The following is a 17,500-nucleotide window of genomic DNA, read 5'->3' as shown; positions in this document are numbered from 1 at the left end:
ACTCTTAGAAATTCACATTAGACTTTGATTACTTAACCAAAGCACATCTTATATAGTTTTCCCAATCCGTGTATTGCTAATTTTTTAAATAAATATGCAAGTCAAATCTTATCACATTTTATTCAAACATGTATAGGTTAGGAACAAGATAATTAATATTGAAAATATCATTTCATGTAATTTACAGGGGTTCCGTTAGTTATTATTATTATTAACATGAAGTTTTCAATAATACGTTCAAGTAATTAGCTACACAATGTTCAGAAAAAATATCACAAGCACCAATAAGTAAATTGATTAGTCGATTGATGAAATAACTTAATAAACACAGGTTTCAATATCATTGAATTATAAGGACTTTTAAATAGTGGAGCTCGAATTTAATATTTGGTGTCCATATGTTTCAAACAGGACTTCTGTGGTTGAACGATAGAATTACACTCCAATATAAAGACTGTGGGGTGAAAACTCAACTAATGGAGTCCTATTGAAGAATCATGTTAATCGGTGTGATAGCTTTGCCTTTTGGCAGTCCACCAAATTCTGCTATTCAGTGTAATAGCTGTGCCTTTTTGCATTCCACCAAATTATGTTAGTGTAATAGGTGTGTCTTTTGGCAGTCCACCAAATTCTGTTACTCAGTGTAATAGCTGTGCCTTTTTGCAGTCCACCAAATTCTGTTACTCAGTGTAATAGCTGTGCCTTTTTGCATTCCACCAAATTATGTTAGTGTAATAGTTGTGTCTTTTGGCAGTCCACAAATTCTGTTACTCAGTGTAATAGCTGTGCCTTTTTGCATTCCACCAAATTATGTTAGTGTAATAGCTGTGTCTTTTGGCAGTCCACCAAATTCTGTTACTCAGTGTAATAGCTGTCCATTTTACAGTCTACTAAATTTGTCACTCAGTGTAATAGCTGCGCTTTTTTGCTGCCCACCAATTTCTGTTACTCAGTGTAATAGCTGTGCTGTTTTTGCAGTCTACCATATTTTTTTGCTTGATGTAATAGCTGTGCCTTTTTCCATTTCACCAAATTCTTCTACTCAGTATAATAACTGTGATTTTTGCAGTCCACCAAGTTCTGTTACTCAGTGTAATAGCTGTGCCTTTTTCCATTCCACCAAAGTTTGTTATTTATTGTAAAAGTTTTGCATTTTTCCATTCCCCAAATTCTGTTAGTGTAATAGTTTTGCCTTTTTCCATTCCACCAAAGTCTGTTATGTAGTGTAATAGCTGTGCCTCTTTCCATTCCACCAGTCTGTTATTCAGTGTAATAGCTGTGCCTCTTTCCATTCCACCAAAGTCTGTTATTCAGTGTAATAGCTGTGCCTCTTTCCATTCCACCAAAGTCTGTTATTCAGTGTAATAGCTGTGCCTCTTTCCATTCCACCAAAGTCTGTTATTCAGTGTAATAGCTGTGCCTCTTTCCATTCCACCAAAGTCTGTTATTCAGTGTAATAGCTGTGCCTCTTTCCATTCCACCAAAGTCTGTTATTCAGTGTAATAGCTGTGCCTCTTTCCATTCCACCAAAGTCTGTTATTCAGTGTAATAGCTGTGCCTCTTTCCATTTTACCAAAATCTGTTGTTCAGTGTAATAGCTGTTCTTTTTTTTCCATTCCACCAAATTCTGTTGCTCAGCTTAATATTTGTATTTTTTTCCATTCCACCAAATTCTATTACTCAGTGTTATAGCTGTGCTTTTCTTCCATTCCACCACATTTTGTTAGTGTAATACAGTAGCTGTGCCTTTTGTTGTCCTCGATTTCCAAAAACACCCCTTGAAGATGGCAAAATATTGCTCTCTTCAAGGTCAGTCAGTTCATTGACTTTTCTTCGTCTGCAAAGCCTTTAGTGTTTCCTACCGGTTTCTGGTCTCCATAATCGTCATTGGCTCCTCCCATCCCACTTTTTTCAACTTTTTCCCTTCTCATTGCCTACCTCAGTCTTCCACAGTCTTCTAACCAATGTTGGTTCAAGTCTCACCTGTAAAGGAGACTTTCTTAACTCCAATTTCCATAGGACTTCAAGGTTTTCCAGTCGTATTTTGTATGTTACTAAATATTTAATTTTCCATTGATACATTTCAGGAGCCTTTGCTCGTTGCTCAGAAGAAGACCAAATTGAGTGTGAAACCAGCTCTAAATGTACAAGGATTGGCTACATCTGCGATGGGGACAATGATTGCGGAGATTACTCTGATGAAAGGGACGATATCTGTGATGTGAGTGGCTACAGGTTCAAAGTTATATTATTATCATTATTACTGTTGTTGTTATTATGTGTGTATTATCTTCAAGTTGCAAGTGGTTTGCACATGCAAAAACATCATGTACAGTTTGATAATATTTTTAACATTAAGGAAGCAGCAACAATGGTTAAAATAATTAAAGATTAAAAAGTGATTAAATATTGTGTGGAATTCATATTAGGTAATGGCCTCTTAGAGATTAAAATTTATCTTATTATACAATAATAAGGTTGACCAAAAAAGGTCTATTATCAATAGATATTTTATGTTGCTATTATTTCTTTAAAAATACAATTTCCGTCCAAAGATAAACTTTCATTGAATATATTTGTAATAACGTTCATAATGATAATAGGAACGTACAATGATGGATGTCTAATGTGTGTGCTTCTTATTTTCTCTAAAGAATCTTAGTGATTTGACAGCATGGGGTAGTTTTAATCTAACGATGTATTTATAGCAGAGTGCTAAACAGAACAGCACGTATATACATTTCTAATGGCATTACTATTATCCTTTGTAAGCTAATTTTGAAGAAGCTATAAGACTCAGGAAAGCATCATTTGCACAGAATAGAATTTGTTTTATTACTGTGTAAAAGTTACAACTCGGAATGATTCAAAGAAGGTCGTTTAACCTTGCGCTCTGTAGGTGGTTGCCGTGTATGGTATGCCTTATGCGGCACACTATAGGTATTGGTAAAGGATCTTCGCGGTATCCCTGCAGGTCTTAGCCCTCTACTTTACCTCCATTGTTGGTCCCATCTTTTTCGCAAGATTCTTGTAACTTTTAAGATCATAGGTCAACTGCAAGTTGCAGTTTTCACTGAATAGCCTCCACTGCCAGAATTTCACTATTCAAATCAACCCAAGTTTTCACTTTACGCGATGATAAGGGGCCTCTCCGCTCTCCGTTATTCTTTCTCAATTCTTACTAGTGAGATGCCTGTTGGACCTAGTTTTCTTACACCCTCCTTTTTCGTTACTTTCCTGAAAGCCATCCCAGAGCCTTTGTCCTCGTGTTACTTGCAAATTCCTTCTCACCCCATGTTCAAACCATATTAGTCTTCCTCCTCCCCCACACCTCATCCCATGTGAAAACCAAATCAATCTTTTTCTTCCTGCCACTTGCAAAACCCTTTTCATCTCATGGCCAAACAATGTCAGTCTTCTTGCTCCTCCACTCTGACATTGCTTCTAACCTCATGGTAAAACAAAATCAATGCTCTTACATCCGCCACTTACAAATCCATTCTCACCCCATGTTCAAACAATATCAGTCTTCTTCCTCCACCACATCTACATTCGTTCTCCATTTATGTCCAAACCATGCCAGTCTTCCCTCTGACACTTCCACATCCTTTCCCCCCATTTGTCATGATAATGTCAATATTCTTCCTCCTGCCACTACCATATCCATTTTTGTACAAAACTTTTCCTCAACCTTTCTCACTTCATGTCCAAACCATATTAGTTTCCTTCCTCCTCCCACTTCAAAATCACCCTCACATTCTGTCCAAACCATATCAGTCTCCTTCCATCTGTCAGTTCCATGTCCCTTCTCACCTTCATTAGAAACCATATCAGTCTTGTTCCTTCCGCCAGTTCCATATCCCTTCTTTCCTTGTTACTTATCCCTTCTTTTCTCTTATCCAGATTATATCAGTCTTCTCTCCCTCCTGCCAGTTTGACATCCCTTCTCACCTCATGTCCAAACCATATCAGTGTTCTTCATCCTGTCACTTCCACATATCTGCTCAAATCATGTTTAAATAATATCTTCTTTTTCCTATCAGTTCCACATCTCTTCCACTTCCACATACTTTCTCACCTTATGTTGAAACCAGGTCAGTTTTCTACCTCCTGCCACTTCTACATCCACCAACTGTTCCTCATCCCTCCCCATCTCATGTTTAAACCATATCAATCATCTTTCCAGTACCCTTTTCACGTCCCGTCTCAGCTTATGTCAAAATCATAGCAGTCTTTTTCCTCTTATCACTTCCACAGCCCATTTGATCTTATGTCTAAAAATATTATCTTCCTCCTGCCAGTTCCACATTTATTCTCGCTTCATTTTCAAACTGTATTAGTCGTCTTCCTCCTATCACTTCTTCATCCCTTCTCACTTCTTGCCCAGATAATCTCAGTCTCCTTCCTCCTGCCACTTCTACACCCTTTCTCACATCCTGTCCAAACCATATAAGCCTTTTTCCTCTCGCCTGTTTACACTTCTACTGCTTTACTGACCAACCATTCCTCATCCATTCACATCTTCCACCCATCACTTTCCCATTCATTCTCAGTTCATGTCCAAACCACATTGGTCTTCTTCCACCCACCACTTTCCCATCCATTTTCAGTTTATGTCCAAACCATACCAGTATTCTTCTTCCTGCCTCATCCACATCCCTTTTCACTTTATGTCCAGCCTGTACCAGTCCTCCTTCCACTGTCACTTCCAGGTATACTGCTGTGATCACCAATCCAACCTCATGTCCAAATCTCATCAGTATTTATCTTCCCGCCATTTCCATATTCCTTTTCACCTTAAGTCAAAACCACAGAAGTCTTCAAGATAACGTATCTCCCACAGGCTTGGAGGAACAGCCGCTGTGCCAGGGGTGACGTGCAGTGTGAAAGAAATGGGAATACCGCGTGTGTGTCAATGGAAGAATACTGTACATCCGCCAATCCTCCCTGCGCGGGAGATCTGGACAAAAGAATCTGCCAGGTAGGTTTTAACGCAAAGTCCATTCTTAAAGTATGCGAGTCTAATTCAAGTATGCGAATCTAATTATTTATTAAAATTTAGGTTTAAATGAAGAGTTTACTGAAATCTAATGATAAAATGAAATAGCACTAATGGTCGTTGGAAATGAATTTAGATTTGATAGCTATAGAAGATAAACTACAGTTAATATTAAGTTAGATTTCATGTTACAGTTGATATAGGTACTATATGAGTTTTTGAAAAAGTTTACAATAAATTATTTAAGTATGGAAGATGGATGAGATGGTGAAATTATATCTCAGAAAAGGTTGAACTAACCCAAAGTTAACACTTGTAATTCTAATGTTAGAATTGAACTATGAGAAATAAATTGACGATAGTTCAATTAAAAAGTCAAAATTTGAAATTGAATTAGAGAGCTAAGATAAATCGAAATAGGATTTAAAGAAAAACATTATACCAAGCTATTGTTAACCCAATAATAGAAATGAAAGCTAACATAAGCTGCTCTACATTAAAGTAAGGTTTTTTTTATGTTTTACATTAAATTCAATACACATCTCGAAAAAGAAATCTCTCTCTCTCTCTCTCTCTCTCTCTCTCTCCTCTCTCTCCTCTCTCTCTCTCTCTCTCTCTCTCTCTCTCAAATACATACACACACGCACACACACACCACACACACACACACACACCACACACACACACACATATATATATATATATACAGTATATATATATATATATATAAATATATATATATATATATGTATATTTACAGTATATATATATATATATATATTTACAGTATATATATATATATATACATATATATATATATATATATATGTATATATATATATATACATATATATATAAATATATATATATATATACAGTATATATATATATACATATATATATATATATATATGTATATATATATATATATATACTTCTCAATATGGATAGGGAAAGTAGCCGTTCTTAAAATTCATTTATTATTAATCCCTACATTTCGTGATTGTCCTTATCACATCATCCAGGGCTACAAATAAGAAGCATATAAATACCATTAAGAAACAACAATAAAATATATATACAAATTCACATAAAAAGTAAAAGTTAGTAAAAAAAAAAAAACAAGTGAAAATTCAAATGAAAATATGCATAAAACAGAAGTGGAACCAACCTCACAGAACTGTGATATAGAAAATAAATGACATCAACAATGAATATGTATATATTTTTTATTACTGCTTCTTAATTTTATTCTTATGCTTCTTATTTGTAGCCCTGGAAGATGTGATAATGACACAAAGCGTTGGGATAAATAATAAATGGATTTTAAGAACTGCTGCTGCCACCTTCACTGATGATATATATAATATATATATATATATATATATTATACATATATATATGTATATATATGTACAGTATATGTATATATATATATATATAAATATGTGTATATATATATATAATATATATATCTGTGTATGTGTGTGTTAAATTAATGCCTATGCATACATGAGCTTACAGACATGCATACATACATACATACATGTATGTATGCATGTAAATATGTATGGAAACTCGTGTATGCATAGGCATTAATCTTACACACACATATACATATATATATATATATATATATGTATATATATACATACATATACATATACATATATAAAAGCTCATGTAGTCATTAATTTTATCAGCTATACTAATTTCTTCGCATACACCTTTTAATTTCCTCAGTGATGTCTCCTTTTGCACTTGTTATTCACTTCTTTTTTTTTCTTTTCAACTTCTCCTCTGCCTCTCTCTTCTTCTTTCCCATCTGCCTTCAATTCTAAGATTGTGGCTCAGTTGACATTCCGGTCAGCTCTATAAACAATTTGGATGACCGACACTCTTCCATTTCTTCCAGATGCTCCAAAATGGGAAGCTGCAAGAATTAGACAAAATCGTTCTGCCAAGAGAAGGACGCGAACACTTAGACGGTGAGATTTTATGCATAACCCTTTGAGTTCCAATCCTTCTCCAAGACTCCAAGCTCCCCCTTTTTTTTTAAATGTCACCTAATAGCACAGAAACTATTAGAGATAGGACTTTATAATTGTGTCTATCGTCTTGCTGAATAATTTCCCTTTCCATTCATATATAACTTTTCATATATTGTAAAATTGTCATGTGAGATTTTATGCATAACCCTTTGAGTTCAAAATCCTTCTCCAAGCCTCCAAGCACCCCTTTTTTTAAATGTCACTTAATAGCACAAAAACTATTAAAGATGGGACTTTATAATTTCCTCTATTGTATTGCTGAATAATTTCCCCTTCCATTGATATATGTTTTCATATATTGTAAAATTGTCATGCGCGTAAATTGTAAATTAATGAGAAAAACTATCAATAACTTGATGCAAAATAGAAAGACAGGTTGGTAAAGATTTTGTATGAATTTAAAATATGGTGAAAAGAGAATGACCGTGAAAGTGTTAACTACAGAAGGCTGGAAGAAAGGTTTGAATGGAAGGGCCTAAACTATCCAGGAAGGATGATAGTCCTTGGAAGACAGTGGCGAAAGGCACTCAATGGTTTTGCATATATGATGTACTGTGGAATGATGGAGAATCCTTGGAAGACAGACCTGAGAGATATACAGTAGTTTTGTGTGGGTGATGCACTATGGAAATAGTCGGTGTTGTGAAAGTTGTTTAAACAATTGATTAATCTTTGATTTAGCTCCTAGACATCTCTTTTGATGGCTGCTTTTCCGGTCCCATACAGCAGGAGAACCCCACTCAATACAGGACCTCCACTGTCGTTTTACCTTGTTCGTTCAGAGTATTTATCGTTTCAGATCACGTATTGTTCATTCGCTGTTAAATCGTCACTGTTGTAAGAATGTTTAAATAAGAAAGTCTTCAGTTTCCTCTTGAAAGCCTTGATTTCTTCATTCATTTGAATGTTTCGTGGGACTGATAAGTGTGTTATTTTCGTTTTTATCTTGACTTCCCCATAGATCACTCTTACTTGAAAGGGAGATAAAGATGTCATCTGTGACTGTTGTATGTAATGTACATGTGCAACCTCCATTTCGTCTCTAAAATTCTCATCAAATGAATGTGCCAGAACGTGTGTTCATATACCACCACTCTAAGCCAAGAGTGATAGAGGACTAACTTAATTTTCCTTTTATTTTTATTCTTCTTGTCATGAACATCATTTTGATAAATATTCAGTTTCTAGGAAAATTAGACATTCATTTGTATACTTTGTTATGTAGTCAAAGATGTCATTTTTCCCTTTGATAACAAGTCCCTCTCCTTTGTATTTGTTCCCTAAATTGATGCCAGCCACTCAGCCAACTGGATGTCTATATATTAGCTAAGCATCCATAATCAATAAATGTATAGAATTATCTATTGTGCACTTTTGGCTATTAGCTATTACCGAAGGCAAAATACAACATCATGAATTTTCTGTAAAGTAAATACCTAAGGTTTTGCTTAGCCTAAACATAGAGGACAGAACTGATTTATCTCCAGAGCTCTTGCTGCTAATGAAAAGGGTAATCAGAATTTGAAATATTCTAACCAATAGTACTTTTATTATGCAAAGTAATGGCGACATGCAATTTTTGCACTGTCTTAGACCAGTGGCTTGCTATTGTTGATGTTAGGATAGGCTGTCCTTGTCTCTTGTTCCCTTAACAGACATTATCATTCTAAAGCTACAGAGACAGATTGCACGATTCAGCATGAATGGGCTGAAACTTAAATTCAAAATACCTTTGTTTCTAGAAGGCTCTTCCTGCCGGATTGTTCAGCTCTCTGTGTGGTCAGTCTCTCTAGAATCAAAGGTTTTTTTTCAGATTGAACAGTCAGCCGGCTCCTGCTTCACACGCCCCTGTTGTATACACACACCCACAAGGTGATCGCGTGAGGGTAGTAACCTCTGCATTCCATGCTTTTATCTTTCTCTAGTATATTTGGAAGATTTATATTAGAAAAGTGTAAAGAAAGACCCTTTTCACCGGCGGTCACAGATCTCTTCCCAGAAATAGATTTTTCCTTCGTCAAAATCCCTTTTTTGACAGTGTCATATTGCCTTGTTTCTGGCATCTTTTAGCCAAGTTTTGTATAAAAAAATCGTCTTGTTTTCAGAGATCATTCAGATTTATTTAGGCAGTGTCATACTATCAGGAACACCCGTCACTTATGAATCGATGTTATTATTGAATATTTTCTGTAAAATGTAGTTCATAACCACGAATCACCATTATCTTTAAAAAAAAAAATGAATGCTTCTCTTCATTGAAGTGCTTCTACTTTGTAGGTGACTTGAGCATCACAGAGGACCTAAATGACACTCTCACGTCAGGAGCAGATTTCAGTCACTTGGTCGACCACACCATCAGGCACGACGATTGCCCAAACTTGTACACTAAAATCGGTGATATGTGTGTGTCCATCTTCTACTTCGGCAATGTATGTATTCATTATCAAATTTTTTGCCATGTGTTTTTTAATTAGTTTCTTTCTATGGCGTTAGCTACCAATATGATATCTGGGATATTTTCTATAATAAGAGAGTTTGATGGTTTGAGCGTATGGTAAGAATAGGTAAGGGAAACGATTTGAAAAGAAAGCTTGGATGAAACTTGATAAGGGGAGGTCAAGGGGGCAAGCAAAGGATTTGCTTGTGTATTACAGTAAAGGAGGATTTTAGAGTTGCAGGATTTGGTGGAGGAAGATGCTTTCGATAGAAGTAATTGGTGTATCAGAGCAACTGGCTTCTTAGTTTAGAAATGGAGAAGAAGCCTCTTAGTTTAAGGGTGGTGGTGGGGATAGAAAAAGAGTCCCCTTATCTTATGGATAGTGGTGGGGATGGGAAAAACATCCCTTAGTTTATGGGTAGTTGTAACGATAGAGAAGGAGTCTGTTAGTTTAGGAATAGTGGTTGAGATGGAAAAGAAGACGAAGACAAAGGCCATGAAAGACTTTCCTTTGAGATTTACGTACAACTTTTGATTGGGGAAATTATTAAACGTTTCAATTCCAGGCACAGGATAGACTCTGTTTTACAAGGGACCTGTTGTAGCAAAAGTCCAATACAGTGCGAGGCCTACTTAACCTAACATTAAATGTGTTGCTCTCTTTCTCTGCTAGAACATAAAAGGACAAATGAGTCAATCCTCATTCATATAAATATGTGAAGCATGCATGTGTTGTTTATGTTTTATGTACAATATATTCCTTTTAGAAAACTCTTCCCTTCCTATTTATGCATGTGGATATATATTCCCCATTGCTGATACTGATTACCAGAAATGCACCATTGATAGTTTACCATTATTATTTCAATTTTTATTATTTTTATCTATTACTATTCTACCAATTATTATTACTATTATTTTTATTTATATTGCAGTAAAAAAGGCCTCTTAACTATAAATTGATTATGATAATTAAATTATCTTATACTGTATTCTGTAAACTATTAATCATGTCTTTTAGAGGTTATCTTTCATTTATCAAATTATTTCTTGAAAATTTACTTCCCTTGTGTATGTAGCTAATCATGTTTTCTGTGCACTGTAACATAGCAAGTTTAAAGTCCTTTATCCCTATACAACAGATGACCTGGGGCCAAGCTGAGAAGTTCTGCGAGGTGATTAAGGGCAAACTCTTCGTGCCTGAGAAGAAAGAGGAACTTGACATCCTCACGCGCCACATGAAGGACCACCGTAAGAGCACTCTTTGTTTTTTTGTTTATTCTTCTTCATGGAATATCACTTCCTAAATGGAGGAAGTGGAGGCTCTTCTTGTAGGCCTATTTATTAAGGATCAATGCCATACAATATGACGTTTACAAATTTCTCTCGTTTACTTTCCAGCAATTTCGTCTGACTTCTGGGTTGGTGGAAATTTCCATAATAACACCCATGGATGGAGATGGATTAATGACCAGCCTATGGAACTCCACAACTATCAGTGGGCTGTCAAGTAAGTTTACAAAGTACAGAGTACGCTGAGAGGGACATTGTCATCATGGCAGTGTCCCTTTGGCTTCTAGCTGCTACCACTTTTCAGCCTTTTATTATACATTTGACCTGCTTCCTTTCTTTCATCTTGCTATCCAACCTTTTAAAGTGTTTACTGCGTTAAACAGATGCGAAGTTTTTCCTCGGCTGTGCCTGGCCCAAATTCATAAGTTAATATATACAGTATTTATGCAAAGCAATTGCAAAAGCACTGTAGAGGAATACCAGTTAGTAGGAGATGGAGGATTTCGCCCAAGGAGAGACACCATATTGCTCATTTAACAAGCTAAAAAGGATGGTAGGTTCGTCTTTGCCAAGATCCTTGGACATGATATGTCCTACTATGCGAGCGACATTTTTAGATTTATTTCAGAAGCAGGTCTTCAGAAAAGTATTTAACTTTTATAATGACATCTTAACTTTTATTATTTTAATTGAATATTCTTTTATTTTTTATATATAATAAATTATATCAGTGTCAATGACCTTAGATGTCAGGATGCCAGAAAACTTTAAATCAATCAATCAATCAACATTTACTTATTGTCATCAATTTAAAGTATATTTGTCGCTCATGAGCTTAATATGAAAGACAGTGTTATAGAAGCAGGTATGACACTTTACAGTGCCATACTTATTTTCCCTTTTTCCATGTTTTTATCAGCTTGTTGGATTGTTTATATGTATTCATTTGTAATTTTTATTACCCTTACTTGTTTTACCACAATTCTCTTTGTTATTTTATTTTTTTCACACCTGTGTGGATTCTATTTTCAGTAGCCTTTGCTGACATGTTTCTTATAAAGCAGCTTAACTGAGATGCTTAATTAAAATTCAGGAACATATAAAGCCTAGTTTAATTCTTTTTTCTTAAAGGACATGTGGAAAGAGTAATAACATACTTTCTAGGTGCAAGGCACCAGTTTTGTTGTCCCCCACCTTAAGACCTCCTCCTTCAAGACTTTTTGCTAAGTAGGCAAAATTTACTTCAAACATTCTTTCTAGGTGCAAGGCACCAGTTTTGTTGCCCCCCACCTTAAGACCTCCTCCTTCCAGTCTTTTTGCTAAGTAGGCAAAATTTACTTCAGACATTCTTTCTAGGTGCAAGGCACCAGTTTTGTTGTCCCCCACCTTAAGACCTCCTCCTTCCAGTCTTTTTGCTAAGTAGGCAAAATTGACTTCAGACATTCTTTCTAGGTGCAAGGCACCAGTTTTGTTGTCCCCCACCTTAAGACCTCCTCCTTCCAGTCTTTTTGCTAAGTAGGCAAAATTTACTTCAGACATTCTTTCTAGGTGCAAGGCACCAGTTTTGTTGTCCCCTACCTTAAGACCTCCTCCTTCCAGACTTTTTGCTAAGTAGGCAAAATTTACTTCAGACATTCTTTCTAGGTGCAAGGCACCAGTTTTGTTGTCCCCTACCTTAAGACCTCCTCCTTCCAGACTTTTTGCTAAGTAGGCAAAATTTACTTCAGACATTCTTTCTAGGTGCAAGGCACCAGTTTTGTTGCCCCCCACCTTAAGACCTCCTCCTTCCAGTCTTTTTGCTAAGTAGGCAAAATTTACTTCAGACATTCTTTCTAGGTGCAAGGCACCAGTTTTGTTGTCCCCCACCTTAAGACCTCCTCCTTCCAGTCTTTTTGCTAAGTAGGCAACATTTACTTCAGACATTCTTTCTAGGTGCAAGGCACCAGTTTTGTTGTCCCCCACCTTAAGACCTCCTCCTTCCAGACTTTTTACTAAGTAGGCAAAATTGACTTCAGAATTAAAATCGCACACGTTCATACTTACGTTGCACGGCCTTGATGGATGTTTCTGACTATGGCATGTCCACTAATATTTGAATAATATTGGGGACTTGATGTAAAGTTTGTTAGGATGGATCACAAAGGTCCGAGAATATATGCATGTGGTGATAGTGACTCAAAATTATAGGTTATGCTAATAGCAACAATGCCCCACCACCAACAGATATGATTCGTCTTGCTACACCCGAGAGATCAATTGGGAGTATCGCAACGCAGTGATCGACGCTAATGATGGAGTCTGCTACAACTACTTCCAGGCTCCTTGGACCTCCAATCCCTCTGGCAGCTGTGTTGCCATCACTTACAACAGGTTCTATTTTCTCAGTGATGAGCATTGCCACTTGAAGAAGAGTCCTTTGTGCAGGTTTACAAAGGCCGCATAGGCTGAAGCAGCTTCTTGAAAAGCTGCAGAGGTTGGATCTTATAGATGCTGGGATCTCAACTACTAAGCAACCACTTCATACTCTGTTTCTTTCAAGTTTGACAAACTTCAGGGACCAGATCTTTTAAATTTACAAATCTAGTTTTCAATGTTGTAATATTGATTCAAATTTGTTTTGATGGCTGACTAATAATTTAGTACAATACTAAAGATTTGTTGTCGTTCTTATTTCCATACCTTTTAGGCTGACATTTATAACAAGCTGTTTCTTTATACTAAAACCTCGAATTCCTGTAAAGATACTGGCAAATTGTTCATAGCTGCTGGAGGAGCCTTGAAATGTTGACCATAGTATATGGCAATGTGATGATAGTGGGCATGGTACCAAAATTACTTTGAACAAGTACTGTACTGGCAGTACATAAAGGTGATATTTCTAAGAAAGGAAAATTGTAGGGTTTTAACGTAGGCAGAACACCGTAGAAAATTACAATAGTGGGTGATTTGTGCCATGTAAAATCCATCCACAAAAATTTCACCCTTGAAAATTCCTCCCAGAAAATTTCACCCACGAAAATTCCACCCACAAAATATTTATTTTATAAATGCTACTTCTTTCTTTAATTTATTCATTATATCTAATTAAATTTATCGTCTTAAATGAATAATTTTAGTTTGGGTAAGAGCCTCCTCTTTTTAGACTGAAGAGCAAAGTGCCCACAAGTTTGGATGAATACTTGTTAGCGACGCTATTATAGCACTACTGTATTATAACCCTCCACGTGATTGTTCGTCCTCGGTATGTCTTTTTGTGTACATTCCACATTTTGATAAGGAAAAGAGGTTCAAAAGTCTGTTCAAAATAAGAAATAAAATCTGTAGTATATCTTCATCATCAAAAAGAAGTTCAAAACTATCCACGATGAAAGGATTTCACTTTCGATGCAAACGAAGGGTCAGTATTATACTAAACCTTCTTATCTATTTCATAAATCTTACGTAAGCCAACAGCACTGACCTAAATAATATAGATATCCTGATATATCAACACTTACAAATACTGATGTGATGGCTTTGTGCAAAGATAATTCAAAATCCATGATACGTAACATTATTTGACTGTTTGGACGTAGATCGAAGATAGCTAAAAAAGCCCTCTGTAAGTGACCTCTTGTTTATGAGGTAACAAGGCAAAATCCTTGATGGAGACACCTTCTTTTAACTGTAGAGGAATACCAGTTAATAGGAAATGGGTGATTTTGCCCAAGGAGAGACACCATATTGCTCATTTAACAAGCTAAAAAGGATTGCAGGTTCATCCTTGCCAAGATCCTTGGACATGATGTGTCCTACTATGCGAGCAACATTTTTAGATTTATTTCAGAAGCATCTTCAGAAAACTATTTAACTTTTATGATGACATCTTAACTTTTATGGTTTTAATTGAATATTCTTTTATTTTTTATATATAATAAATGATATCGACATCAATGACCTTAGATGTCAGGATGCCAGAAAACTTTAAATCAATCAATCAATCAACAAAATGGACTGGGAATAGCCAGGTTCAGAGATTTGGAGAAGCTTCAAACGTTCCATTACAGGACCATATTGCTGATAGATCATCCAATCCCGCTTCGGTTTCAAATATTAAGATACAGTCTGTGTCCTCAATATCGCTAACATACTCTTAAGAAAAGTGATTCATGAGGAAGATATTTATAAGAATCTGGTATTTCGTACCATGCGAGATGTTGGAAGAGCAGGAATCAGGAATCCGTAAGATAGTTCGTCTCCAGTTCTGTATAATATGGGAAAGGAGTACACATTTTGTAGCCACATCAACTCGTGCTTCCATAGCTGTTAAGAAGCAGCTTGGTGCCGGTTTAGTATGTGGCCTACCTTTCGAATATGGCCTACGAAATTCTGTGTTTTAGTATGTGGCCTAACCTAACCTAACAAGCCAGGGAGGACACATACTAAACCAGAATAAAAAAGGTAGGCCACATACTAAACCGGCACCGTATGCTTACCCGAACAATACAGCAATGTAGACTCATTACAATTACAAGGCATGTGAATATGAGCCTTGCCGCTTTGATAAAATAGTTCGCATTGCCAATCTATTTTTTTTTCAATAGAGTTATCTCTGTGCTTCTTGTCTTTGTTTCTCAATGTCTTCTTTCTTTTTTTCACTTATAATCTCTATAATGGCCTTAAGGTTTTAAGACCATTGTAAATATTCAAACAAAAAATGGGTAGAAGAGGCGAAGACCCAGGCCTACATGGCTGAGGATTCTGAGGCGTAATGTAGGAGATGATGAGTGGAGAAGTATTGATTTAAAAGCTCAAGATGAAGACGACTGGCATAATCTAACTGAAGCCCTTTGAGTCAATAGACGTATGAGTATCAGTAACGAGTCCTTTAACTTCTTATCACAGTTATGACCAAAGCTATAAAAGACTGGAGAAAATGAAGCTCTTGAAGCTGCTGTGTACAGAGGACCTTCTTTAACAAGATAGCCAATGGAAGCTGTACGGATGTTTAAGCAATGAGAAGATTACGTTAAAAATCATTGAAAGAGGAACCAAGATTTTAGTATATTATTATTATTATAAGCTAAGTTACAACCGTAGTTGGAAAAGCAGGATGCTACAACCCCAAGGGCTCCAACAAGGAAAATAGCCCTGTGAGAGCTATATATGAGTAGTAATGAATAATAAATATGAAATATTTTAAGATCAGTAACAACTTTAAAATAGATCTGTCATATATAAACTATGAAGAGAGACTTATATCTACTTGGTCGACATGAAAATTAAAAAAATTTGCTGCAAGTTTGAACTTCTAAAGTTCTACTGATTCAACTGCCTAATTAGGAAGATCATTCCGCAATCTGGTCACAGCTGGCATAGAACTTTTATAATACTTTGTTGTATTGAGCCTCATGGCGGATAAGGCTAGACTGATAGAATTACCTGAATATCTGGTACTAAGTACAGAAGTTTACATTATAGGAAGATCTGAATGCAAAGGATTGTTAGAATTATGAAAAACCTTATGCAATATGCGTAAAGAACTACTGAACAACAGTGCCAGAGATTAATATCTGGATCAAGAATAAGAAATTTAATAGACTGCAAGTTTTTGTCCTACAAATTATGATATGAGTCTGGGGCTGAAGACCAGACAGAAATATGATACTCGAAACAAGATTGAATGTAAGAATTAAAATATTTCTTAAGGATAAATTGATCACCGAAAACATTAAAGGACTTCCGCTATATTGCAATTTTTGTGCAATTGAAGAAGAAATACACCGAATGTAAATTTGCAATCAAGAATCACACCTAAAATTTTAAAGGAGTTGCATTTAGTTGAAGAAACATTATCAATACAGTTATCTGGATGTTAAGCCACTGTAATCGACCTACTTATAATCATACTTTGAGTTTTGTTATGGTTCAGTTTCATCTGCCATAATTTGCACCATGCACTAATTTTAACTAGAGAACGTTCCACTAAGGAATGGGATCCAAGTACGGTTTTTCCTCGTTCGGGAGGTGAGAGGGTAAGTATACATATCTGTGCTCTGTTTCTTGTGAGAATGGACAGGCAAATGCACCACCGGTAGCAATAAAGGGTGTCCCCCTTCTTAGATGATATCTATTTCGGGAGAGAGAGAGAGAGAGGGAGCGGGGGACCAGTGCATGCTGAGTGATGTCCCTTCAGGAGGTAATATAATGTATCTAGTTAAGAAGGCATGTTTAGGAAAGACAAAAAAACTGTAGAATTGTCCACATTTCCTCAAGCATTTTAGCCTTAGATAACATCGTTGCCCTTGGGATGTTACACAACATATAAAGCATAGTACAACAAGAATAGGCCAGCCTACCATCTCAGCTCTCTCCTATTGCTGCCAGTTTCAGGTATAAATAATGGATTTTGAGCAAAGTGAAAAATCTATTTTTGGGCTCGGGCCATGTCGTCCTGATGGAAGGGTTCCTTTAGGTAGCCTTCTAAGGGATATTTGCTACAGTGATACTCCCAGAGAATTAAACCGAAGGTCTCCAGGATTCTAACTCCTGGCGCGAGTATCCAATAAAAGATATCGCATAATATCAGGGGACGTATTCTCGATACGACACATAGCAATCTTTACCCCAAATAGATTTAACTCTTTGATGTAAGGGGGAAGAGTGGCAAAAGAAGGGGGTGTCGTTCTAGGTACCTGGTGGACCTCCTTCCCCACTGATACCGCTCGACGCCATTCCTCT

General features: G+C 36.2%; 1 protein-coding gene across 1 annotated transcript in view; it reads left to right on the top strand.

Moving 5' to 3' along the window:
• Window positions 1-13,436, top strand: part of LOC137658114 (uncharacterized) — a 14,820-nt gene extending 1,384 nt beyond the window's left edge. The window contains exons 3-9 of the mRNA XM_068392805.1: window positions 2,088-2,221; window positions 4,844-4,981; window positions 6,915-6,987; window positions 9,328-9,479; window positions 10,630-10,738; window positions 10,889-10,997; window positions 13,004-13,436. Of these exons, the coding sequence (XP_068248906.1) occupies window positions 2,088-2,221; window positions 4,844-4,981; window positions 6,915-6,987; window positions 9,328-9,479; window positions 10,630-10,738; window positions 10,889-10,997; window positions 13,004-13,223 (935 nt within the window). The 3' untranslated portion in view covers window positions 13,224-13,436. The remainder of the gene's footprint in view (window positions 1-2,087; window positions 2,222-4,843; window positions 4,982-6,914; window positions 6,988-9,327; window positions 9,480-10,629; window positions 10,739-10,888; window positions 10,998-13,003) is intronic.
• Window positions 13,437-17,500: the final 4,064 nt, after the last annotated feature.

The sequence above is a fragment of the Palaemon carinicauda genome, chromosome 19 (genome assembly GCF_036898095.1).
Source record: "Palaemon carinicauda isolate YSFRI2023 chromosome 19, ASM3689809v2, whole genome shotgun sequence".
Lineage (NCBI taxonomy): Eukaryota > Metazoa > Arthropoda > Malacostraca > Decapoda > Palaemonidae > Palaemon > Palaemon carinicauda.
The sequence above is the reverse complement of the archived record's forward strand: the minus strand, read 5'-3'. Positions and strand labels throughout refer to the sequence as shown.